General features: G+C 39.4%; 1 protein-coding gene across 1 annotated transcript in view; it reads right to left on the reverse strand.

Moving 5' to 3' along the window:
• Window positions 1-3686: 3686 nt before the first annotated feature.
• Window positions 3687-27954, reverse strand: part of cat (catalase) — a 38740-nt gene continuing 14472 nt past the window's right edge. Inside the window, exons 4-13 of the mRNA XM_072272211.1 lie at window positions 19031-19161; window positions 18011-18115; window positions 16107-16232; window positions 14277-14468; window positions 13434-13586; window positions 12551-12689; window positions 10271-10401; window positions 9439-9546; window positions 7778-7864; window positions 3687-4596 (exon numbers count right to left, since the gene is read on the reverse strand). Of these exons, the coding sequence (XP_072128312.1) occupies window positions 4528-4596; window positions 7778-7864; window positions 9439-9546; window positions 10271-10401; window positions 12551-12689; window positions 13434-13586; window positions 14277-14468; window positions 16107-16232; window positions 18011-18115; window positions 19031-19161 (1241 nt within the window). The 3' untranslated portion in view covers window positions 3687-4527. The remainder of the gene's footprint in view (window positions 4597-7777; window positions 7865-9438; window positions 9547-10270; window positions 10402-12550; window positions 12690-13433; window positions 13587-14276; window positions 14469-16106; window positions 16233-18010; window positions 18116-19030; window positions 19162-27954) is intronic.

A 27954-nucleotide genomic window follows, 5' to 3' on the forward strand; every position in this document is an offset into this window, starting at 1 on the left:
GTGAGGGACACCGAGGTTGGTCTTGGGGTGTTATTTTGGTTTGGCAGGAGACGAAGAGGGAAGATGCTGAGAAGAACCGGTCATAGCATACGATCTGGTGGCAGATCCATTTGTCCAAGGTGGATTGCAAGCGACGTTTGGAAGGTGGTGTGTGCTTTTACACTGACCGAGGGCCCAGCACGTGAGTGACAGAGAAGTTCAAGATGAGCTCCAACTTGTGCGCATTTGACTGTTTAATTAAAATGGGTCCTTTTCTTTTTTGTTTTTCTTTACTAACTCTTTAGTTAAGGTTCATAAATATAATTCCTTTAATTGTATGCAGTGTACTGTCTGTTATTTCATGGCATTAACTTGTAACAGGGTAGCAAATTACACAGCATCCACAGAAACCAGGGTTTGGGGTGGGAGAGCTGTTTCAGGCTCACGAGTTTGACAGGATCAGAGTTTTCCCTAGACTTACACAGTCAAGGAAACCAGGGAGTTTCATAAGGAAAGATTGAATAGGTTGGGGCTTTATTCCTCGGAACATAGAAGACTGAGAAGAGATTTGATAGAGATGTACAAAATTATGACAGGCATAGTTGCAAGCAGGCTTTTTCCACTGAGGTTGGGTGAGATTACAACAAAAGGTCATACATTAAGGGTGAAAGCTGAAAAGTTTAAAGGGGAATTTGAGGGGAAACCTCTTCACTTCGAGGATCGTGTGAGTATGGAATGAGCTACCAGTGCAACTGGTGCATGCCAGCTCGACAAATGTTTAAGAGAAGTTTTGATAGGTTTTCAGATGCAGGGGCATTGAGGGCAATGGTACCAGTGCAGGTTGATTGTAGCAGGCAAATTAAATGGTTCGGCACAGACTAGTTGGGGCAAGGGGCCTGTTGCTGTGATGTTCTTTTCTACGATTCTATGAATTGTCAGGCAAGATTTGCGCTTAAGGAAGTTATGCTGTCAAAGGTCTCTTTTACCATATTCTTCCAAGTACTCTAAGATATCAGTGTTGTAGGCCAAATCAAAGGTGATGACCAATCAGCATATAGGAAGGAGATTGAAAATCTGGCTGAGTGGTGCCATGATAACAACCTCTTACTCAATGTCAGCAAGACTAAGGAGCTGATTATTGACTTCGGGGGAGGAAACCAGAAGTCGATGAGCCAGTCCTCAGAGATGGACAGGGTCAGCAACTGTAAATTCCTCAGTGTTCTTATTTCACAAGTGCAATTCCAAAGAACCTCCGCTTTCTTAGAAGCTTGTGAAGATTTGGTATAACATCTAAAAGTCTGATAAATCTCCAGATGTTTAGTAGAGTATATTGACTGTCTGCATCACAGCCTAGTATAGAAACTATGTGTGTATATATATATATATATATATATATATATATATATATATATATATATATATATATATATATATATATATATATATATATATATATACACACATACACACACACACACAAAGCATTGGCGCAGAAAAGCAGCATCATCAGAAACTCCCATCATTCAGGACATGCTCTCTTCTCACTGCTGTCATCAGGAGGGTGGTACAGGAGGTCTCAGCAATCACACCACCAGGTTCAGGAACAGTTGTTACCCCTCAACCATCAGGCTCTTGAACCAACGGGGGTAACTTCACTTGTCCCATTATTGAAATATTTCCACAATTTATGGTCTCACTTTTAAGGACTCTTTATCACAAGTTCTCGATATCTATTCCTTATTATTATTACTTTTTTTTTGTATTTGCAGTTTGTTGTCTCTCGCACACTGGTTGAAAACCCAAATAGATGTGATCTTTAATTAATTCCATTATGGTTAGATTCTATTATGGATTTATTTAAGTATGCTTGCAAGAAAATGAATCTTAGGGATGTAAATGTGGCATATGTACTTTGATAATAAATGTACTTTGAATTTTGAACTCCCTTTTAATAATGGTCTCTTCCCACATCAAGCCTGTTAAATTTCTAGCAGATAATCTCTCTCCAGAAAATAAAAAATGTGTATACTGTCCTGAAGAGGGACAAGGTGTTCTGTTCAATATCTTTCAATCATCATCACTAAATCAATTACTCATTGCACTGTTGGCATTTTGCCAGTTATGGAAGCTTGCTGAACACAATTGTAAACTCCTGCTTACAAGAGAAACATTTCCAAAGTACCTCTGGGTACTATGCATCCCAGGATAATGAAAGGCACTATGAAAGTGCAAGCCTTTGTCTTCCTATCGCATTAAACTGAAGCTCAATGCAAACTGGAAGTATAGCACTCTGGGCTTTCCATTTGGCACATTCCATGGAGTGAAGCAGCACGGAAGCAGGTCCTTTGGCCCAATTCATCTATGCTGACTGTGTTGCACAGCAAGCTAGTCCAGTGCCCTCTAGACCTTGACTACGCACTTACCTAGATGGTGTTTAAACATTGCTACTGTGCCCACTTCAACCACTACTTCTGGCAGCCCAGTTCAAATAAACTACCCTCGACATCTCTTTGAAATCTTACCTGACCTTAAACCTTTGCCCTTTTGTTCTTAAGCACCCCTTCCCTGGAGGATAAATAAAAGACAGCTTTCATCTCATGTCCCTTTTGATCTCAGATAACTATCAGGTCATGTCTCAGACTCCCAAATTACAGGAAGTAAAGACTGTCTATGCAATCTGTCCTTTTAACTCAGTCCCCAAATTCTGGCAACATCTCAGTATATTGTTTCTTGACTCTTCCCAGTTTAGTAACAGTGTGACCAAAACTGTGCACAACACTCCAGGTGTGGCCTCGTCAACATTTTACACAACTGCACTGTAACTTCCTCACTTCAGTTTACCATTGTTAGTAGTAGGTCATTTCCACCCACTCCCAAGCAAAATATGTTATTTCCATGTGGAATTGCCAACTTTTCTCCCTACAATTTAGAATGATTGGTACAGCCACGAAATAAGTAAACATTAAGCAAATGCTATAAACATAGTTAATAAATTCATTTGTTTCAATGGAAAGGAAATGGCTGCTGCAGTAAAATAATAATCTGTTTTCAAATAAGCTTGTCAAGTTTGTGTTAAATTTAAGAAATAAATTTACTAAGTTTCTGAATCTTCGACAATGATATTTAATCAGCTTTTGAAGTATTTGTGGGACCCAAGAGTTGGAGCTCCACATTTCATCATGTAATGAATTTCATACAATCATTAACTTTTCAAAGTCTTTGCCTTCTGATATTAAAAGTTACTCTTAATATATTTAAGAACAAGGGAGTTTTCACTGATATCTAGGCCAATATTTTTCTCTAAGTAAAACAAGATAATCTAGCAATGTACCTCATTACTACATACGGAATTTAATTTACCCAAAGCACCAAGGAGATTGTATTTAAATTTCACATTGAAGAGGCTGCTTTGGATTGTCACAAATCCATGAAAGGTGTTGCACTGATTGTAAATTTTGCTGGACAATGCTATCCCAACAGTTTACTACTTTAACTGTCACTTAATTATTTTTTTAAAAAATCACAGGGATGACTGTGCTTTGAAATCAGCTATAAAAATTAAGATTACACATGGGAAGCACAATGACTATTAGTCATGCCATTACAATATCTGAACACTTGACTAGCACTGGTCAAAACAAATTAAAATAGAATACTCTTACAGTACATGAGCAACCTGGGCCAACACACCACAAAGACGACAAAAATTCAACATTAATCAATCAATTTAATTAGAAATTAAACACAAAGTCAAAAGGAATCCAATTCAATTTAGTCTGGAACATTTTAACACAAAGAATGAAACTGAAAGATCTTATGAGAATTGTGAACACCAAAAAGGAAAATTAAAGCCAATGTCAAGCTGACTTTACATCAAAAACTAGTGTGATTACAATGAGAGTTGTACACAGCACCTATAGCAGAAAATTATTCACTTGAGACTTAGATTCAGCTTTCAATATTTATAGTATTGCAAGCTTGATTATTAAGCACTTAATTTGAACTTCCATCCAGTATTCCACTTTCCATATTAAGAAAATCTTAATTCAATGATTGAGCTGCATTTGTGCAGCATAGTCACTTGCAGTGTCGCATAGCAGAATAAAGGCACAGAAGCTAGTGCATTCAAGTTATGCTTAGCAGAACCCTTAACCATGTACAACAAGGACACAATCTTCAATAATTACTGCATGAATTTAGCAGAACAATAGAAGAGTCAACTCAATAATGACTGCTTGTTATGAACTTTTAATCCAAGTTTACCCAAATCAAGAAGCATTTAACTAAGTGTACAGTTTATGACAAGTCTCATCTTTGGAACCGTACAGCTTTAATCTGGGGCTAGTAATTAATGGTATGTAAATTGGACAGCAAGAAACAAGAGGAAACCCAATAGATTTAGTTACAAATAGAAGCAGTCATACAATTTCTTTTGAAACAAAAGATTATGCAAGAAAAATCAATTATGAAATTTGGAAAAGAGTAAATTATCAGTATAATCATATTGAGAATGCAGAAAAAGTGGCTTTGCACTTTCAATTCAACTTATTACAGGTTAGACTTCTCAGAAGCAACGGCACGATCAGGAGAATAATGAGAGTAGGTTTTGATCACCGGCTGTAAAAAGAACATATCCATTATTTTTAATACAGACAAATTAGTTAGAAAAGATGTTAAATATTTAGACAAATTCAAGATAACAATAGTCATTTTATACATCATGGTTTAAGTATAATGTTTTAAAACTTGAAATGCTGGAATTGCAGAGCCTAGAGTGGGTTACAAATTTCACCTTGTTAATTTCTAGGACATGGGCACCACTGGTAAAGCACAAGTCAATGCCAATTAAGTGGCTTCTGAGGACATTTCAGAATTGAGAGCTGGCCAAACTGCAAGGACAATGGACTTGCTTGCCTGAAGGACAACAAATTAGTTTTTATGGGAATCTAGCAGTTAAAACACCAGCTTTTAAAAATCCCAGAATCTGTCTCAATAAATTAAGTGCAACTACTGTCATGGCCAGATACAAATCTACATCTAGATCAATCCAGGATTCGAGTAAACTCAATAACTTGGTCACAATGTTACTCTTTCTTGCAATTCCAAATATCTTACTAATTTTAATGTGTTCTCCAAAATTATGCTGGGTTTATCAATTTATTGGTCAATGCAGGGAAGACTGAAGCCATTCTGTGCTCAATAAACATTTTACCATAACTTCCATTCTCCTTCAATCGCGTTCTTTTTGAAAACTAATGGTTAAAACCCAAGAACCAAGCCTATACAGATTTCACCTCACTCCACTCTCAGGGTAGATTGGATCTTTTCCAAGTTACTGCACAAATCATTCCACTTGTCTAAAACAGCTCTAGGCTTGGATTAAGTGAGGGACTGCTGGGTGGCGTGGCTTGTAGGGCCAGAGGGCCTATTCCACGCTGTATCTCCATAAAATAAAAATAAATATAAGATCATGGGAAATGTATCACTTTCTGGCTTGTATCTACTTGACATGCTTTGGGCAATGTTCTATCTCAAAATTACAAATATCATATTGATAAAAGTGCAAGAAAATACTTAAGAAAGAAATCAGGAGGGCAAAAAGAAGACATGAGGTTGCCTTGGCAGTCAAAGTGAAGGATAATCCAAAGAGCTTTTACAAGTATATTAAGAGCAAAAGGATTGCAAGGGATAAAATTGGTCCTCTTGAAGATCAGAGTGGTCGGCTTTGTGCGGAACCAAAGGAAATGGGGGAGATCTTAAATAGGTTTTTTGCGTCTGTATTTACTAAGGAAGCTGGCATGAAGTCTATGGAATTGAGGGAATCAAGTAGTGAGACCATGGAAACTGTACAGATTGAAAAGGAGGAGGTGCTTGCTGTCTTGAGGAAAATTAAAGTGGATAAATCCCCGGGACCTAACAGAGTGTTCCCTCGGACCTTGAAGGAGACTAGTGTTGAAATTGCGGGGGCCCTGGCAGAAATAGTTAAAATGTCGCTGTCTACGGGTGAAGTGCCGGAGGATTGGAGAGTGGCTCATGTTGTTCCGTTGTTTAAAAAAGGATCGAAAAGTAATTCGGGAAATTATAGGCCGGTGAGTTTAACGTCAGTAGTAGGTAAGTTATTGGAGGGAGTACTAAGAGACAGAATCTACAAGCATTTGGATAGACAGGGGCTTATTAGGGAGAGTCAACATGGCTTTGTGCGTGGTAGGTCATGTTTGACCAATCTGTTGGGAGTTTTTCAAGGAGGTTACCAGGAAAGTGGATGAAGGGAAGGCATTGGATATTGTCTACATGGACTTCAGTAAGGCCTTTGACAAGGTCCCGCATGGGAGGTTAGTTAGGAAAATTTAGTCGCTAGGTATACATGGAGAGGTGGTAAATTGGATTAGACATTGGTTTGATGGAAGAAGCCAGAGAGTGGTGGTAGAGAATTGCTTCTCTGAGTGGAGGCCTGTGACTAGTGGTGTGCCACAGGGATCAGTGCTGGGTCCATTGTTATTTGTCATCTATATCAATGATCTGGATGATAATGTGGTAAATTGGATCATCAAGTTTGCTGATGATACAAAGATTGGAGGTATAGTAGACAGTGAGGAAGGTTTTCAGAGCCTGCAGAGGGACTTGGACCAGCTGGAAAAATGGGCTGAAAAATGGCAGATGAAGTTTAATACTGACAAGTGTGAGGTATTGCACGTTGGAAGGACAAACCAACGTAGAACATACAGGGTTAATGGTAAGGAACTGAGGAGTGCAGTGGAACAGAGGGATCTGGGAATACAGATACAAAATTCCCTAAAAGTGTCGTCACAGGTAGATAGGGTCGTAAAGAGAGCTTTTGGTACATTGGCCTTTATTAATCTAAGTATTGAGTATAAGAACTGGAATGTTATGAGGAGGTTGTATAAGGTATTGGTGAGGCCGAATCTGGAGTATTGTGTTCAGTTTTGGTCACCAAATTACAGGAAGGATATAAATAAGGTTGAAAGAGTGCAGAGAAGGTTTACAAGGATGTTGCCAGGACTTGAGAAACTCAGTTACAGAGAAAGGTTGAATAGGTTAGGACTTTATTCCCTGGAGCGTAGAAGAATGAGGGGAGATTTGATAGAGGTATATAAAATTATGATGGGTATAGATAGAGTGAATGCAAGCAGGCTTTTTCCACTGAGGCAAGGGGAGAAAAAAAACCAGAGGACATGGGTTAAGGGTGAGGGGGGAAAAGTTTAAAGGGAACATTAGGGGGGGCTTCTTCACACAGAGAGTGGTGGGAGTATGGAATGAGCTGCCAGACGAGGTGGTAAATGTGGGTTCTTTTTTTAACATTTAAGAATAAATTGGACAGATACATGGATGGGAGGTGTATGGAGGGATATGGTCCGTGTGCAGGTCAGTGGGACTAGGCAGAAAATGGTTCGGCACAACCAAGAAGGGCCAAAGGGCCTGTTTCTGTGCTGTAGTTTCTATGGTTCTATGGATAACACTGCCTGCATCTCAACTTGGCTACTGTATAACTACCCCAGTAAGACCAAACCCTGCCAAACCTAAACATGGAAAAATTGTGAGGAAGGGGTGGAGTTATCCACAATCATAACTAAACCAATGTTAATAGGATACTGAAAATAGGATCAATTCCACTTCAACAGCATTTAAGAGCATTTCCTTAATATTTTCCCTGATAATCTCAAGCTGCAATCTTTTGATAATAATCAAACTGGAAGATTGTGATCAACCATGAATAAGTTCAAGACAGGTATACCAGTTAACATCAGGGTGTGTAAAGAGAATGGAAAATGTTAAGTACCTTCTTAGGACAGGCAGCATTGTGCTTATCCAACAATGATGAGACTTGTGCACCATAGTCAGCATGCACTCTGGTCAACAGATCCACCTACAAAGATAATGTCTACTGTCAGAAATACTGCAACATTAGTATTCCATTAACATTAGCGCCCCCTCACATCACCATGAAATTCTCAGCACATCTTTTCATGTTAAAGACTTCAGGATCAAGTCAGATTTCTACTGAAACAGCATAAGTTTTCTATGGGCAGCATGGTGGTACAATGGATAGCACAATGCTTTACCGTGCTATCGAAGAATCTGCTTTGACTGTCTGTAAGGAGCTTCTATGTCCTCCTCCTGAATGCATGCATTTCCTTTGGATGCTGCTTTCCTCCCACATTACAAAGGCATATGGTTAGGAGGAGCGAGTTGTAGGCATGCTATGTTGGTGTCAGAAGCATAGCGATACTTGTGGGCTGCCTAGTCCAATTCTTGTTGATTTGATGCCAATCATGCATTTCACTGTATATTTTGATATACATGTGATAAAGATCATCTTTAATCTGAACCAGTATATAGTTCGAATACCGGTTACAGATTGCCACTTCTTCTACTCAATAGAATGTCAGTTCTGGAGATTGACCTAGAAACAATATTTAAACTAACGCTGTTGGTCTGTCAAATAGCATTTCTCAGCTTTACCAATCAAATTAAAAGTCATGAAGGATACTGTGAAAATGGTTGAGAAAATGTTTAATCTATCCATGAAATTAAGGTGCTAAGTTGTAGCAATTATTTTAGTGTTCACATTCATCATTTCATTCGACATTCAAATCAAAATACTGGATTTTAAAAGTACAAACTTTAAGACTGAAATACCAGATTTTTAAGAAACCTTAAATTTTCTGAAGGCTCATTAATCTCAAACTTAAATTTCTTTTTCTACAGATGGTGCTTGACCTGCTGAGTTTTTCCAGCTGGAGACACAGGACTGCAGATGATTTGTTTTGATTTTGTAAATATTGCTACTCATTCAGTCACCCCACAGAACTACTGTTAATCATCAGAAAGCAACAAATTACTAACTATTGGAATAGTTGAATTAAAACAAAAAAGTTTCATATAGATGATCAAGAATGGCTCTACCACTAAAAATTAGGAATGTAAATTAGGACAACTTTGTTCTTCATCAACTTCTGAAATGACATTGCGTTCTGCATGAACACACAGCTGTGGTTGTTAATGCTACATTAGCAATAGCTAAATTGAGCTTACAGTGCATCATTACTTTGTGCCACATCTTCTCCCAATGACAGTGGTATTCCATAGTGTTAACTGCAGCTTTTCTACTGTAACAGAACTGAATTGGTGCCAGCATTGTCTATCTATATTTTAACTTGTGTGGCACCCCATTATCAATACACTAAGAATATAGCTGCTTTTCCTAATAGACTACAGATAAATCAAGGTAAAAAATGTTACCTGAAGAGGCAAGAAATTGAGAACAAATTTTGGATTTAAACTTTTGATTTAACATTGGTCCCCTTGGGGAAAAAAATCTCTATAGACTGCAGGACTTCTGATTTCATTTAATTACTAATTAAACATATGCATTTCCTCTAAAATTGACACAAGCCAAGGAAAACTACGAGAAAGCATTTTGTCCAACCTTCAACTCACCATTCTCTTCTGAATGAAAAGCTGAGCATCCTTGAGATGGTCTGCAATGTTCTCACATAGTCTGCGGCGCTCCTCCGTATTTAGAACATTCACATAAAATGTAGTTACCTAATGCGGAAAGAAAAACTTAAGATCAAAAAAGTGCTCATAAAAACACATTAAATCACCATTTCCAGTTCCGCAGTCCCTGGTTTAATCGGGAAAGACATCTCAGCACTGGTACTGAACAGTGTCTGGTGCCACTGACTTTGATAACTAGTTTGCCACCAAGCATTTCAAACTAAGATGTACTTAAAGTGCAGTCATCAAGGTACGCATATGCTCAGTACTAGGTTAAGAGTGCAAAACAACAAATTTCACACTTAACCAGCAATGTACTTGGGTACTATCATTTGAATCAGTTTTGTCAGCCAAGGTGTAATCTTCCTTGCCCAAAATAGTCTGCAGAATGCTCAGGCTACTGACAGTAATGACATACAAATTTGATTTTGTGATTGTCTACATGATAATGGATTACCAGGCCAGCTTATCAGCCTCATGGACTTGCAAGTGCATAATAAAGCTTCACGTTTCCAACAATGAACCTCAATTTTAAAATATCTCAAGAGAATGTAAGTCTATACTACATTGCAATTTCAGAAATGCTTACAAAGGAGTCAATGGTCATAAATATTTAAAATAAAGGTATCTTCACTGACAGAAGATAGATAGATATATAAGAGAGAGACAGAGAGAGATAGAGAGTTTAGTGCAAGAGGTACATTTCTGCTGTGTGAAGAGTTAAGAGCAGCAAAACATCTAACCACAGGAGTCCAAGTTCAATTGTAGTCACCTGGGAAAAATTATCATCATCCGAGCTGTTGTACCGAGCAACATCACTTGTTGTAGCCAGAGCGTGCTCAATGAAACGAGGCTGAGCTTCAGGGGCACTAAAACTATTTGGATAATAATTTGGGGCGCCACCTGCAAAAGAACAGAATACAATTTATCATTCATCATTCACTTTCAGGGGAAAAAAACAGCATTGCTTATGAACAAGCAGAAGAGATTTTCAGGTATCTGTCACCACACCCACCCTGTAACAGAAGATGCCAAACTCAATCTAGTCCTATGATTGAGGAGCAAGTCTAGCTCTGACTCAAACAGCAGCGGTGAGAGTCAAACATTCCCCTGTATTTCAGGCAGATAGGGTGCTAGAAAGAAAACAGGACTAATCTCTGTCAATGATTTCTGCTGGAAAGTGCAAACACAGCATTTTATAGGAAACCATCAGGGCCAGCTTTGTTGCTTCTTATGGTTAGAAAGCAATTCATAATTGAAACTTGCATGCTCCTAGCAATTCCAAAATATATTAAAAATACTGCAAGGGGGTTTCGATTTTTATGCTACTGCGGAGGCTAATTAAAATGGCGTTTTTGTTACGTTAATCTGGAGAATGCGGCTTTGTTGTGCTTTAACGCTGAGAAAGTTTGCGCTAGCAGCTTATTGTGGTTTAGAGGGTGATAAGAGGGTGCTATTAACCAATTGGGATAGTTGTTATGGTTTTGGTGTATTTGAAGATACTGTTTGCGAGGGGGTTTGGGGGCAGAAGGCAGACAGAGGATGGACCAGGTGCTGTGAATCCGCTAACGGGGTCGGACCCCGAGCGGGACGTTCGGCGAGGAGACAGAGACGGACTCGTGTGGAGCGTCTGGTCGACCACCGTTGTTGGTCCCAGGCTGCCGGTCGAGGTGGTCCGAGGGGGTCTCAGGGTGAAGAAGGTGGTCCTTGAGCTCCAATGGTTTTTGTGCACGAAGAGATTGAACTTTGATAAGTGTGGCGCCTTTTATTTTCCTTTTATATTTTATTCTCTTTTAATTATATAGTTCCAGTAATATCTATAAACTGTAAATCATTTAATTGCATCTGGTGTATTGTCTGTTATTTGGGCGGGGTGGGGTACCTCACACAGCATCCACACAAACGAATTACCCAGTTTGGCGGGGCCGAGGCTGTTTCCCTAGACGACAGCGAGCCCAGCGACCCTGAGGGTGGCCGGGGAGTTACATTACATTCAGTGAAGATCAGGTCACTGAGGTTGGGGATTGGTTAACAGATTTGTAATTGAAAAGTGGCAGAAAATTTAAATTGTATGATTGAAATTACAGGACCATCCTAAAAGTAGTTCTCTTATTCTACAAGTTATTACAAGTTTATACCATGCTTATTACAACATTGTTCTTTGGAATTTGTTCTCTGCCCAGATAGATATATGGGATAGATACATACATAGGTAAACTGCCTTTTCAAGAATGTGGTTTATGTAAGTAATGAAGTCTATGACTTCTTCACCTCCCTCCTGTACCTGCTACATAACACAAGCTTCAGGTTAATTAACATATGATAATAGACTGAACCTCAACTTGAACATTACAAACATGCAGTTTGTGTTATGGTTGTTAGGGTCTTGAACAAAATTTACTACTGATTTCTATTATAATTATCTTCAAAGTTGTATTTTTCTATTTTATGATACTTGCAAATACCTGCAGCAATGCTTCATTTTTGGTAAACAGAATTTGTTTGTTAAGTTCATGGGCAATTAGTGATAGGCAATAAACAGAGTGTCTGCAAGGATCAACCACATATGATTGAAAGCCTGGTTGCAGACCAGAACACTTTTGCATCCAAACTGTGATAATGGACATGTGCGCTTTTTTTTAAAACAATAAACTGTGTCACAGTAATTATGGAAATTTTTAATTCTAAATTTAAAGCAAATTGTATTCCACAGCTACCCTGATGGAATATGAAATCTGGTCACTGCCTGGACATGAACTCAAGTCCAGCTCTCTGGATTACTCATTCCACAACCAATCTGCTGTAACTACTGTTTCTGGAAACTAGCTCCTTTGTTTTTTTTTAAATTATGATAGGAATATCCAAAAAAATAAGGTAAGATTATCTGAACTACAGAGAAGGAACTTTGCTCTCATGTTGAGTACTACTACATTCAACATGGCTGCATAAGGCATGATTTATGATTAATGCTGCTGCCCTTGAGATCAATCACAAAACCAGAATCAAAGCACTATGAACATTGATCCAACAAGAGGATAATTCAAATACTTACCCTGGTTATCAGTGGAGCACATTGGTCCATCCCTCTGATAGTTTGTCACACGGCACTTAAATGGGCAGTTGACAGGCAGCTGAAGATAGTTAGCACCCAGGCGGTGCCTATGAGTATCAGGGTAAGAAAACAAGCGGCCCTAAACAAGATTAGGAGAAGATTACAGAAAGGTGCTACATGGCCATTTAGGCTAACAGTGAATTAATAAAGCTAATTTTACAACTAAACCAATTTAAAGTTTGTTGATAAAAGGGGAAATTCCCTGTAAGGAATGAATTTTGAACATTATGGTCAAGCTATCTCAGCATAAGCATTCACCCACATTAACAGTTCCGTCAGCCTGAAAGGAAGTACCAAAACTCTAAACTTAGGAGACCAACAAGCACCAACAATTCTTCCCTTTTTTCCCCCCCATTTCTCCCAAAGCCCTTTCTTCCCAATAAACTACAGTTGAGATTATGTAAAAGAAACAAATACAACCTTGAATTACTTGTGCCCTTTTGGATTCTAAATCCCTCTCTAACAATGCAATTCAGGATCCAGTGGAATGCGGAAAAATGACAAGTAATGACTGGATGTTTTGAACTTAAATTGATGACATGCTAATGATACAGCTTGCCCAATCATTAGGGAAGATCTAAACCCCACTCACATTTCACAAAAATACAAAATTTTGATTTGATAAATAGCACTGTTAAATTATTTAAACACACTAATTCACAAGGTTCTCTTTATGAACTCTTTAAATATAAATCACTCCTTTTCAGTTCAGGTAATTTCCCCATAAGACTTGTAGTCACATTTCCTCCATGCCAGGAGAGACTGGGGAATGGGGAAGTAAGTTTCACCCTCTTAATACGAAGCCAATGTTTTTCCAACATACCTGAAGCATCTTGTCAGGACTAGGTTCAATGCCTGGGGGCATGTTACTAGGGTCAAAGGCTATTTGTTCCACATCTGCAAAATAGTTGACGGGGTTCTTGTTGAGGACAAGCTGTCCCACAGGGATCAGTGGGAATTCCTTGTGAGGCCAAACCTGGAACAAACTAGGTGTTATTTATAATCATAAAACAGCAAAATCAATTAGAAGATCACTGGTGTATCCTCCTCTTCTCCAAGATCTTCCATCAGGATCCTGTGTGAGCAAAAGCATCAAACCCCTACTTGTATAAACATCTACTGGCCATTTAAAGCATAAATATCCAGTTTCTTTCTCAAAGAGCAAGAAACTGTTTGAAAGAGTTTTTGATTTACTCAATGGTACAGGTTAGTAACATTCAGCAGAATTCAATCATAAGTCAACATTAGCTGGCATAAGAACCATCTCTCCCCAGTCTTAGTCCAGAGCTACATCCATTTTCAAACTTTGAACTGGAATGCAAATTATTAACCACAACTACTATTTAAAGTTTTGCTTTATAAAAGAGTCCACTTCAGCTCTACTTTATACAAGTACCTAACAATGAAGTTCCATTGATTATGGAATCTCACCTCCCTTCCCTCTCATCCTTGCCCACAAATAACAGACAAACTTCAAAGTTTAGACAAAATTTATAATTATAGTAGTTAAGGTTGTTCAATGTGTCCTGAGGCTGAATGCAGTGTCCTTAGAATGGGGTACTTGCCCAGTAAGATTAAGTGCTCTTTTTAAAAGAAAGACATCTTGCAAAGAAAAAATTCTTTAAAAAAAACCAAGTTCTTACTATCTGCAAATTCGAGGACTGACCTTAGTTACATCAAAGGGATTCCATCGATGTACTCTTGCCTCTTGAAAGCTCATGACTTGGATATACAGAGTCCAGGATGGGTAATTTCCAGAAGCTATAGCATTGTAGAGATCGCGAAGAGAATAGTCAGGGTCCTCAGAAGCCAGACATTTAGCTGCCTCCACAGAAAGATTTCGGATGGCTTGGTTTGTCTGTGAAAAACAAAGTGAATTAATTCAAATGAGATTTGGAACCTTAAATCATATACCTTTATTTCTCAGCTACAATTGGCTACCCCAAAACAAACCAGTTAAAGTGCATTTTCCCATTTAGGAGCTGCAGCTGTCATCATCCAAAGGCGACTCCATGGAACAGTTCTCAAACTGTGCTGGCACATTCACTCCTACTAGTTTAAATATTTAGGAACTCAACACTATATAATACCCACATGCCAAGCTTCTGATTTTGTGGATGCAAATCATGTCCTGTGCTAGAATGCCAAAAACTCAATGGAGTTCAGGGTTCCACTACTAACTTGTCTCCTTGTCACCGTAATATTTGCTGTGTTGATCCGTTAGAGCAGTTGGTCAGAAAACTCACCTCATATGTTGAAACCCTTTACAAGTGCTGAAAAAAGATAGCTGTTTATGGGGAAGATGAGAATTAGTTGATGTGGATAAGTGGTCAAAAACCTGGGACTGAATCTAACATTTCTTTGCAATAATGGGAAGAAATTGGTTATAGGTGCTCTTGTGGCTGCTGTACTTGGTATAGGTGTAGAAGTCCACATACTTGAAAATCACTCCAGTTGTCTTACAGTTCATATATGGGGATCCAAGTAGAGGATTAAAGGCACCACAGTAGTGCAGTGTAACGCAACATGGGGCAATCCGGAATTCAATTCCAGTGGCATCTGTAAGGAGCTTGTATATTCTCCCTGTGAGTGAATGGGTTTCCAGTGGCTGTTCTAGCTTCCTCCCACAGTCCAAAGACATACTGGTTACTAGGTTAACTGGTCATTGTAACTTGTCCTGTATGATTAGGAGAGTGTTAAATGGGTGGGTTGCTGGGTGGTGTTGCTAGTTGGACCATAAGGGCCTGTTTCACACTGTATCTCTAAGTAAACAAGTCTGAAGGGTCATGATGCACTAGTCACAGGACATAAGTTTCTAACATTGCCCTCATCCTCATAACCACTATGTGGTGACTGTTTCAAGCTGTGCATGGAAACAAAGTATGGAGGGTGTCAATAGTTGCTACGCATTGCGGTTCTATTTGTCCCTAGAATGTATTGACCAAATGAAACTAAATGTAAAGAGCTTTGCAGTGTTTATTCTAAAGTACACTTAGTGCACAGGCAAAAGGGACTTAGCAGCAGACAAGAGTGGCAGAGTCAGATGATATTATAAAGGTGCAAATTGGCATTCTTATAAAGACAGTTACATGGTCTGAAATTTTAAAAAAGGAGAACAATTCTGAAATTAGTCAAATCATGTTGGAGGAGCACTAAGCCACCAACAGCAGCTGCAGGGATGCATGTTGAACTACCAGGCATAAAATCACCGAAGTTTTATAATGTAATAGTGACAGGTACATATCAGTAAAATACAAGCTATGATTCTTTTAATCGTTTCTGTAAATTTTCTGCATTGCAACTATTTCCTGTTCTTGGCAGCTGGATGTGAACATTACTGATACAGCCCCATATCGAGGAGTTCATTTAAAAGGCAACTCTAGTTTGCAAACATACTTAAAGATTTAAATTTGACGACTTCCAAAATAATTTATGTTGAGTCTTGACTGTCCATCTAAAATTACAGTCACAAGTTAATTAACAAACTTTACTATACCTTGAAATGGAATTTGCAATAAACAGCCTCTTGCTTGTCATTGACCAGCTTAAATGTGTGCGACCCATACCCATTCATATGACGAAATCCATCAGGAATTCCGCGGTCACTATACAGAATACTGACCTAGGATAAAGAAGTTCTACAGCTAAAAAAGATATACAGTGCATGCCACAGTATACTGTGCAGGTAGCTCAAGTCCAAGCTGACATTAATCCAAATGATTCTGTACACAGTGCAGACCATGGTCCAAGGATCAATATCATACAGGAAATGTTTAAAAAATAAACATATTACCGTACTACTAAAAATCACTCTGATTAAAGGCTTGACAAAATTGAAGTATATTAAGATCTCATTCAAGACAACCACTACTCAATAATTGTTTCTGGGGATTAAATTCCACTTTCATCTGAAAGATGTTAATGCAAACTGAAATCTGGGTTAAAATAAACAACATTGGTTTTGTTCACTACTGCCTCAATGCATTCCCCAATGAAACACTTAACTGTACATGCCAATCCAACTCAAGTGAGTTTTGTCCTTTGTTTCTTGCCAAGATTCTTGATTTCAATTCATTTTTTTGCCAGCTTTAAAGGAGCCAGTGTTCATCACATATAGCTTTGCAGATTCTCGCTGTCTCAGAATCTTTTACAGTTCTCCAATCCCTTTAAGTATTAAGGATAATTTGTAACAGAGCAACACACAAATTGATAGACAAACTCAGGTCAGGCAGCATCTATGGAGGGAAATGTAAAGTCAACATTTTGGATCGAGACCCTTCATCAAAACTGGCAAGAAAGGCAAAAGCCCGAATAAAAAGGGGAAAGGGAGCATCACAAGCTGGCAAGTGAAAGAAGTCCCATTGAAAGGGAAGGAGGAGGTGGATGGGGGACGGGTACATGAAAGGGCATGGTGTGAGAAACTAAGGGATGACAGGTCGAAGAGACAAAGAGCTGAAGGAGGAAATCTGATAGGAAGAGAATAGAACACAGTATAAAAAGGAGTGGAGAACCAAAGGGAGGTGATGGGCAGGTCAGGAAATACATGGAGGGTAAGAGGAGAGTCAGCACAGTAATGAGGAAAAATAAGAGGGAGGAAAAAAAACAGGGGAGCAGTTACCAGAAGTTAGGAGAAATTGATGTTGATGCCAGATTTGTGATATAGTGTCTCCCACATCATTGTTACTTCTCAATAACACTTTGCTCCTTTAAGTTTCCCATTTTATGTTCAAAGCATTTATAAACTGAATTCACTTTAAAAAGTAAATGACACCTGTGTATTACTTACAAGCCAGTGTAATACCAACAAGGATTAGCAGCAGGCCCACCTTGATGAATGTAGTTTTAAGAGCGATTTTTCAAATTACAGCCATCAAGATCATTAAACAAGAAAAATAAACTCATTTGGAAATAATTTTCTAGACCAAAAAAATTGGCTCAGTATCAGTTCTTATCCCAAGGAAGAAGTGACTTCATAGAGATGTACAAGTTGATAAGAGGTATACATTGAGTGGACAGTCAGCACCATTTATCCAGGACAGCAATGGCTATGAGAGGGCATAACTTTAAGGTGAAGGAGGATAGTGGGGGGGATTGTCAGAAGTAGGTTTTTAAATTATGTAAACAGACATTAGTGCATAGAACACTGCCAAGGTGGTAGTAGAGGCAGATATTTAAGGGACTCTTATAGGCACACAGATGAAAGAAAAATAGAGGGTTCTGTGGGAGGGAAGGAGTAGATTGATTTTGCAGTAGGTTACAACATTGGCACAACTGTGGGCTGAAGGACCTATACTGTGCTGTACTGTTCTATGTTCCATGCCTACATGGTAATTTAAACATAACAATGTCTCAGCCAACTCAAGATATACTTCAAATCTAATAATAGATTCTCTTATTCACCTGATGAAGACTTTCTGGGCGAAGTGAGAAAAAGTCCCAGACCATATCAGCATCTTTGAGGTGAGTCTGGGGGTTCCTCTTCTGGGTATGAATGAATGATGGAAACTGACAAGATGGAAATACATAATATAATAAAACGCATACTTACACAAATTCTATCACTAACTTTTTCCAACACAGGGTTATGTCCATACATAGATTCAGCATGCTAATCCAAATTGGTTAGCCAATTGTCAAAATACTTTTAAGTTCATCTCTATTCCCCTCCTCACCATAACATGGCATTTCTAAAATTCGAGTGTTAACCCAAGTAATTTGCCTGCAACAAGGATAAATAGAACCATGGATTTTACAGTATTCTGTAATCTTTAATGATTAAAAGATCTACAGATGCAATCAATATTTTTTGAGAGCCACATAACTAGCTGAATTTGAATTAATTTTCCAGCGAGTCTCAGAAAGGTTCAGGTCCCCAGAATTAATTTTCTGTAATTTCTATGCAAATATTACATAGCTCATACTGAAAGCTTTAGGATAATTTCAGTGATTGTGTGGGTCTAAAAGGTGCTCTAATCACACATCTATTGAAGCATTTGTGTGTACATGTCACAGTCAGAAAAAAGATGAAGTATCTAGAAAGATGAAAAACTTATCCAGGTAAGCTTGTAGCACTTGCTTATTAATGAAGTGCAAGTGACAACCATACACAATTATGTTCCACAAATATGTATAGTCTTGTGGATTACATTTTAAAATCTGTGCAAAATTAAAAGTGTTCAATTCATAATTTTGCAAGGAACCTTTATATAAAAGTGGAGACATCTAGAAATTTACTGCTTTTCCGTACAAGATATTTGAGGGACCTGGGGGAACAGTCCACTGTCAGCCTCACAAACGTCTATCCATACTTGCTCCTACTCAGCCCATCTACTTCCTCCCTTTACAAGTTTAGTGAGTTTACTTTTCAAATTGTCATTAATCTTTATTTTAAAAAATATTTTATCAGCAGCTGTTACTAACCAAAAATGGGTCCCGGATGAAGAATATAGGTGTATTGTTACCAGTCAAATCCCAAATTCCATCTTCAGTGTAAAACTTGCAAGCAAATCCTCGAGGGTCACGAACTGTGTCTGCAGAACCAGATTCACCCCCTAGAATTCAATCAAAGCAGTGACACTAGATAACCAAGGTGGGGGAAGGAAAGTCACTATGACTCAAAGTACACAGCTTTATATGGTAGATAGAACTAGAAAAACAAAACAAAATGTAGATGCTGAACACAGGAAATAAAAACAGTGCTGAAGATACTCTCAGGTCAGGCTGCATCTATGCAGTGACTAAATTAACTGAACAGGTCAATGATCATTTATAGTTATTTGTAGCATTAACATACACATTGAAGATAACAATCTCTACTTCCTGCAGATGAGTAGCTCCATACAATGGATACCAATTAAGGTCTCTGCCAATGACATTTTGAAGCCAGCAGCAGTTAATGAAACATTGTGGGATCTAGTTACTGTTTGTCAAATACCCAAGGTTAATTTAGTTCATTTGGCATGAAATACCTGCGAATGGGGCAGAAGAGGGAGGAGGAAAAAGAACAGTTGTAGACAGTACTGGTGTATCTTATACTGACACTAAAACTGTTCTAAAAAAGGTGCACGACTGATTCTATAGATAGAAAAAAATCAATTTAAAGAATTAGTTTAAAAAAATTACATTGCAACTGTCGTCCCCCAATATGTCAGCTTTTGCCCAAGGAGAGATACCCAATTATCCAAATTCTTGCTGCATATATTACTGCATCCTGTGCATACCCTCAACTAAAAGGGAATACATTAAAGAAAACTACCTCTATCTTGTAAAAGTTAAGACAAACAGTTGTCTACTCCTTCAGGACTGATACTGAACATTCTTTGAAGAGTGATAGTGACTGGCATTTAACACACTCTACGTTACAGTTCTACATTACATCTACAATTCTGCATCTCAGCACACTTATACTAAATTGAAGCATCAACTGTTGATGTTATCAATGCGCAAAAGGCAAATGCAATATGTTGTCAAGAAGAACAAAATTGTATTTTAATTTCCAATTTTATCTTTTGAACCAAAGAAATCCAAGCTGAAGTGGCAGAACCAAGTTTATAAAACAGTGATATCATTATTTCATTAGATTTTTTAAAATTTCAAAACCAGCTTTCACAAGGAAACTCATGTCAAAGACCAAAGACATTCAGTGAAAAGGGTAAAATATTTGAAGATGTGACAAAAAGGCAGTAAATGTTAAAGGAGTAGGGATAGGTGATGGTTAAGAATCTCAAAGTGTATTTATTACCAAAGTATATATACAATATATCACCATCCACAACCCCGAGATTCATTTTCTTGTGGGCGTACTCAATAAATCCAATAACTATAATAGAATCAATGAAAGACCACCCCAAACGTGGCAGACAACCAGTGGGCAAAAGACAACATTGTGCAAATACAAAAAGAAAGAAAATAAATAAATATATCAAAAACAAGAGATGAAGAATCCTTGAAAGTGAGTCTATAGGTTGTGCGAACAGTTCAGTAATGGGACAAGTGAAGTTGAGTGAAGTTACCCCTTTTAGTTCAAGAGCCTGATGGTTAAGGGATAGTTTTCCTGAACCTTGTGGTGCAATATGATGGCAGAACATAGTATTAATGGTAAGACTCTTGGCAGTGTGGAGGGTCAGAGGGATCTTGGGGTTCGTGTCCACAGGAAACTTAAAGCTGCTGTGCAGGTTGACTCTGTGGTTAAGACGACATACGGTGTATTGGCTTTCACCAAACATGGTACTGAGTTTAAGAGCCGAGAGGTAATGTTAGAATAGAATAGAATATCTTTATTGTCATTGTTGTGGAGCAATGAAACACAGTTTAGCAGCTCAACGTTTTGCAGCATGACAAAGAATATATACATAAAATAAACTCTAAAACCTCAGGAGTGCAGTCCAAAATTAATAATATATGGATGGCGGGGTAGGACTATTGCACACCTGTCATTCCTGGAAGTGTGATGCATTTAGCTGCCGCCGTCTTAGGAGGGGGGCAGGAGAAGGGAAGTGGGTGTTATACATTTCACTGCTTGTGGGTAGAAGCTGTTAAGGAGTCTCTTTGTTTTCATCCTTAATGCTCTGTACCTCTTCCCAGAAGGTAGAGGGGGAAACAGGTGATGTCCAGGATGAGTAGGATCCTTTGAAATACAAGTAGCCTTCTTTTGAAGTCTGCCAGTATAAAAGTCTCTGAGGGAGGGTAATGTTGTGCCAATAACACGCTCTGCTACCCTCACCACCCACTGCAAGTCCTTCCTGTGCTGTTCTGTGCAGCTGGCAAACCACACTGCACAGGAATACGTCAGGAGGCTCTCTATAGTTGTCCGATAGAAGTTGATCAGCAGGTGATGAGGGAGGAAAGCGTGCTTTAGCTTCCTTAGGAAGTAGAGCCTCTGTTGGGCCTTCCCCACCTGATAAGAGATATGGGCAGTCCAGGTGAGGTCAGCCGAGATGTGGACGCCGAGGAACTTGAAACTCTCTACTCTCTCCACCTCTTTCCCGTATGTGTGCAGAGCAGAGTGCTCGGCGTGCTTTGATTTCCTGAAGTTACAGCTATAGGACCCTGATCAGACCCCACTTGGAGTACTGTGCTCAGTTCTGGTCACCTCACTACAGGAAGGATGTGGAAACTATAGAAAGGGTGCAGAGGAGATTTACAAGGAAGTTGCCTGAATTGGGGAGGATGCCTTATGAGAATAGGTTGAGTGAATTCAGCCTTTTCTCCGTGGAGAGGCGGAAGATGAGAGGTGACCTGGTAGATGTGTATAAAATGATGAGAGGCATTGATCATGTGGATAGTCAGAGGCGTTTTCCTCAGGGCTGAAAAGGCCAACACAAGAGGGCAGTTTTAAGGTGCTTGGAAGTAGGTACAAGGAGATGTCAGGGGTAAGTTGTTTTTTTTTAAAAAAGGCAGAGAGTGGTGAGTGCATGGAATGGGCTGCCGGCAACAGTGGAGGTGGCAGATATGATGGGGTCTTTTAAGAGACTCCTGGATAGGTACATGCAGCTTCGAAAAATAGAGGGCTATGGATAATCCCAGGTAATTTCTAAAGTAAGTACATGTTAGGCACAGCTTTGTGGGCCGACGTGCCTGTATCATGCTGAAGATTTTCTATGTTTCTACCAAACTCCTTTGGCTCCTGTACCACCTTCCTGATGACAGCATATCCTGGGTATTTGGGGTTCCTGATAACAGCAAATCCTGGGTATTCAGGGTTCCTGATGAAGGTATTGCTTTTCTGCGTCAACGCTTCGAGTGGACGTGCTCAATCGTAGGGTGGGCTTTAACTGAGATAGACTGGGCCATACCCTCTACTTTTGTAGGACTTCCCATTCAAGGGCATTGGACCACTGGTTTCCTCTTCCTGAAGTCAATAATCAGTCTTGCAGACATTAAGTGGCTTCTGTGGTACCACTCAGCCAGATTTTCAATCTCCCTCCTACATGCTGATTCGTCACCACCTTTGATTCAGCCTACAACAGGGGAGTCATCAGTGGTAGTGGAACTGTGCTTAGCCACACAGTCAAGTGTAAAATGGGTAGAGCAGGGGGCTAAGCACATAGCCTAGTGGTGCACTTGTGCTGATGGAGATTATGGAGGAGATGTCATTGCCAATCCAAAATGACTGTGGAAAATGCACAAGGAAGTATTGAGGCCAAAGTCTTGAAGCCTATTAATTAGTTTTGAGGAGATGATAGTATTGAACGCTGAGCTGCAGCCAACAAAGAGCATCCTGATGTCCACGCCTTTGCTGTGGAAATATTCCAGGGTTGAGTGAAGAGCCAATGAAATAGCACCTGCTGTGGACCTATTGTGCCAGTAGGCAAATTAAAAGTGGATCCAAATCACTTCTCAGGCAGGAGTTGGTATGTTTCATCATTGACATCTCAATACACTTCATTCAATGCTTAGCATTTAGTAAAGATGTCAGAGGTAGTTTTTCACTTCTTTAATTACAGTGTTACGTGCCTAGAGTGCACTATCAAGGGTGGTGATAGAGGCTGATACAAGAGAGACATTTAAGAGGCTCTTTGATAGGCACATAGCAGTAAGAAAAATGGAGAGTTACAGGCTACGAAGGCGGGAAGGGTTATATTAATTGTGAAGTAGATTTACATACCAGGGGTGATTGATAGGTTCACGGCCTAAAGTAGAAGGAGTCAATTTTAGAAAACCTAGCACATTTATTTTTCAACATAGTCCCCTCCTACATTTACACACTTAGTCCAGCGGTTGTGGAGCATACGGATCCCTTCTTTGTAGAAGTCGGCGTCTTGGACCTCCAGAAAGTGGTCCACAGCAGGGGTGATTGATAAGTTTGTGGCCTAAGGTAGAAGGAGATGAGCTATACAGCTCTCGTTACATGCACGTGCAGTTCAACGCTCAGTGATTATGCAGAAAGTTTGAAGTTAATACTCAAACTTACACTATGGTACCATGGCAACATATGACGGCACAACACTGTGGGCCAAGTGGCCTGAACTGTGCAAAATATTCAAAGTGCAAGGAACATGTCCATTTTTTCTTGACTCAAATTAGAATAGTTATCTAACTTTCAAGTTTAAAAAAAATGGTCTTCTAGATGAGATAAAACAACCAGTAGGTGATCATGTAAAAAATACAAAATTTTCTGTGCAAGTTTTCCCAGCAAGTTCTTTTAACATTGGAAAAGGATAGACTAATTACAAAGCAAAATTTTCTTAATAGTAAAGGTGGACAAAAAATTATACCAAATCAGTTGACTAACATCCTTCAAAGAAATCCCTACAACGAATGCCATAAGACAAAGGAGCAGAATTACACCATTTAGTCCATGGAGTCTGCTCCACAATTTAAATCACGGCTGATTTATTTTTCCCCCTCAGCTCTATTTGCCAGCCTTTTTCCTATAACCTTTGACACCCTCATCAATCAAGGACCTATCAACCCCCACTTTAAATATTCCTAATCACTTAGTCTCCACAGCTGTCTGCAGCAATGAATTCCACAAATTCACCCTCTGGCTTTTTTAAAAAAAATCCTCTTCTACTCTAAAGGAACATTCTTGCATTCTAGTGCTGTGCAGACTAGTCCTAGACTATGCCATTATCCGAAACATCATCTCCATGTCCACTATATCTCAGTCTTTCAATGTTTAGTAGGTTTCAATGAGAACCACCTCCACTCCACACCACCTCCCCCACACCCCCGCCCGGCATTCTTCTAAACTCCAGCAATTTAAGCCCAGAGCTAGAGCCTTCAAATGCTCCTCATATTAACCCATTCATCCCTGGGATCTTTCTTAAACCTCTTCTGGACCCTCTCCAATGCCAACACATCCCATCTTACCCAAACCTGTTCACAGAACTCCTAAGACAAATTTATTATAAAATTTCCATTACAACTTTGCTTTTATATTCTAGTCATTTCAAAATGAATGCTAACATTATATTTGCCTTCCTTATTACCAACTGAAATGCAAGTTAACTTTAAAGGAGTCCTGCACTAGGACTTCCAAGTCCCTTTGCACCTCTGATTTTTGAATTTTCTCCGTTTAAAATAGTCTACCCCTTTATTCCTTCAACCAAAGTACATAGTCATTACACGCACTTCCCTACAATGTATTCCATCTGTCACTTCTTTGCCCATTCTCCTAATCTACACAAGTCCTTCTACAGACTCTCTCCTTCCTCAATACTACCTGCCCCTCCACCTATCTTAGTATTGCCGAGAAACTTGGCCACAAAGTCATTAATTTTGTCATCCAGATCATTAACATACAACATGATAGTAGCAGACCCAACATTGACAGCTACCCAAAAAGGTTCTCTTTATTCCCATTGTCTTCATGCTAATCTTTCCTGCTCTAGTTTAACAGCCTCACGTGTAGCACCTTGTTAAAGACCTTCAGAAGATCCAAATGAATTTCATCTACTGACAATCTTTTGTTGATCTTTGTCTTAGTGATTAAAGCAAACAAATGAGTGACAACCTTCACACGAATCCGGGAAATTGTGCCAAATCTTGAGGTCTCAAGTATTATCTGCAAAATGGAATCTTTATTTTGGTTAAATCAATTATAAAGCAAACAGCATCAGTAAATCTTCATAGATCTTTTCTGCAGTCTTTCCAATTTAACATCATTCCTAAGTCCACATGTATGTAAATGGGGCTAGCTTGGATAGGCATCTTGGTCACTATGGACAAATTGGGCTGAAAGGCCTGCTTGGTACTGTATGACTATACAACACATTATGCTGGGCTAAACACCATTGCTCTAATGTAGATCAGTTTTGCAGGGAACTGCCATGAGGAGTACTTTCTTTGGGGTTTGGGTTAACTTTACAAGGATTCTGATGTAGACATGAGATAATTTCTCATTTCATTTCAAAGACACCGTCTGACATTTAGAACCATAGAAATAGAAACTACAGCACAGAAACAGGCCCTTTGGCCCTTCTTGGCTGTGCCGAACCACTTGCTGCCTAGTTCCACTGACCTGCACACGGACCATATCCCTCCATACACCTCCCATCCATGTATCTGTCCAATTTATTCTTAAATGTTAAAAAAGAACCCGCATTTACCACCTCGTCTGGCAGCTCATTCCATACTCCCACCACTCTCTGTGTGAAGAAGCCCCCCTTAATGTTCCCTTTAAACTTTTCCCCCCTCACCCTTAACCCATGTCCTCTGGTTTTTTTTCTCCCCTTGCCTCAGTGGAAAAAGCCTGCTTGCATTCACTCTATCTATACCCATCATAATTTTATATACCTTTATCAAATCTCCCCTCAGTCTTCTACGCTCCAGGGAATAAAGTCCTAACCTATTCAACCTTTCTCTGTAACTGAGTTTCTCAAGTCCCGGCAACATCCTTGTAAACCTTCTCTGCACTCTTTCAACCTTATTTATATCCTTCCTGTAATTTGGTGACCAAAACTGAACACAATACTCCAGATTCGGCCTCACCAATGTCTTATACAACCTCATCATAACATTCCAGCTCTTATACTCAATACTTTGATTGATAAAGGCCAATGTACCAAAAGCTCTCTTTACGACCCTATCTACCTGTGACGATACTTTTAGGGAATTTTGTATCTGTATTCCCAGATCCCTCTGTTCTACTGCACTCCTCAGTGCCTTACCATTAACCCCGTATGTTCTAAGTTGGTTTGTCCTTCCAACATGCAATACCTCACACTTGTCAGTATTAAACTCCATCTGTCATTTTTCAGCCCATTTTTCCAGCTGGTCCAAGTCCCTCTGCAGGCTCTGAAAACCTTCTTCACTGTCTACTACACCTCCAATCTTTGTATCATCAGCAAACTTGCTGATCCAATTTACCACATTATCATCCAGATCATTGATATAGATGACAAATAACAATGGACTCAGCACTGACCCCTGTGGCCTACCACTAGTCACAGGCCTCCACTCAGAGAAGCAATTCTCTACCACCACTCTCTGGCTTCTTCCATCGAGCCAATGTCTAATCCAATTTACCACCTCTCCATGTATACCTAGCGACTGAATTTTCCGAACTAACCTCCCATGCGGGACCTTGTCAAAGGCCTTACTGAAGTCCATGTAGACAATATCCACTGCCTTCCCTTCATCCACTTTCCTGGTAACCTCCTTGAAAAACTCCCAACAGATTGGTCAAACATGACCTACCACGCACAAAGCCATGTTGACTCTCCCTAATAAGCCCCTGTCTATCCAAATGCTTGTAGATTCTGTCTCTTAGTACTCCCTCCAATAACTTACCTACTACTGACATTAAACTCACCGGCCTATAATTTCCCGGATTACTTTTCGATCCTTTTTTAAACAACGGAACAACATGAGCCACTCTCCAATCCTCCGGCACTTCACCCGTAGACAGCAACATTTTAAATATTTCTGCCAGGGCCCCTGCAATTTCAACACTAGTCTCCTTCAAGGTCCAAGGGAACACTCTGTCAGGTCCCGGGGATTTATCCACTTTAATTTTCCTCAAGACAGCAAGCACCTCCTCCTTTTCAATCTGTACAGTTTCCATGGTCTCACTACTTGATTCCCTCAATTCCATAGATTTCATGCCAGCTTCCTTAGTAAATACAGACGCAAAAAACCTATTTAAGATCTCCCCCATTTCCTTTGGTTCCGCACAAAGCCGACCACTCTGATCTTCAAGAAGACCAATTTTATCCCTTACAATCCTTTTGCTCTTAATATACTTGTAAAAGCGCTTTGGATTATCCTTCACTTTGACTGCCAAGGCAACCTCATGTCTTCTTTTTGCCCTCCTGATTTCTTTCTTAAGTATTTTCTTGCACTTCTTATACTCCTCAAGCACCTGATTTACCCCTTTTCCTATACATTTCATACAACTCCCTCTTCTTCTTTATCAGAGTTGCAATATTCCTTGAGAACCAAGGTTCCTTATTCCTATTCAATTTGCCTTTAATCCTGACAGGAACATACAAACTCTGCACTCTCAAAATTTCCCCTTTGAAGGCTTCCCACCTATCAATCACATCTTTGCCAGAGAACAACCTGTCCCAATCCACGCTTTTTAGATCCTTTCTCATTTCTTCAAATTTGGCCTTCTTCCAGTTCAGAACCTCAACCCTAGGACCAGATCTATCCTTGTCCATGATCAAATTGAAACTAATGGTGTTATGATCACTAGAACCAAAGTGCTCCCCTACACAGACTTCTGTCACTTGCCCTAATTCGTTTCCTAACAGGAGATCCAATATTGCATCCCCTCTAGTTGGTCCCTCTATATACCGATTTAGAAAATTTTCCTGAACACATTTTACAAACTCTAAACCATCTAGACCCCTAACAGTATGGGAGTCCCAATCAATGTATGGAAAATTAAAATCCCC

The sequence above is a fragment of the Mobula birostris genome, chromosome 11 (assembly GCF_030028105.1).
Source record: "Mobula birostris isolate sMobBir1 chromosome 11, sMobBir1.hap1, whole genome shotgun sequence".
NCBI classification, from domain to species: Eukaryota; Metazoa; Chordata; class Chondrichthyes; order Myliobatiformes; family Myliobatidae; genus Mobula; species Mobula birostris.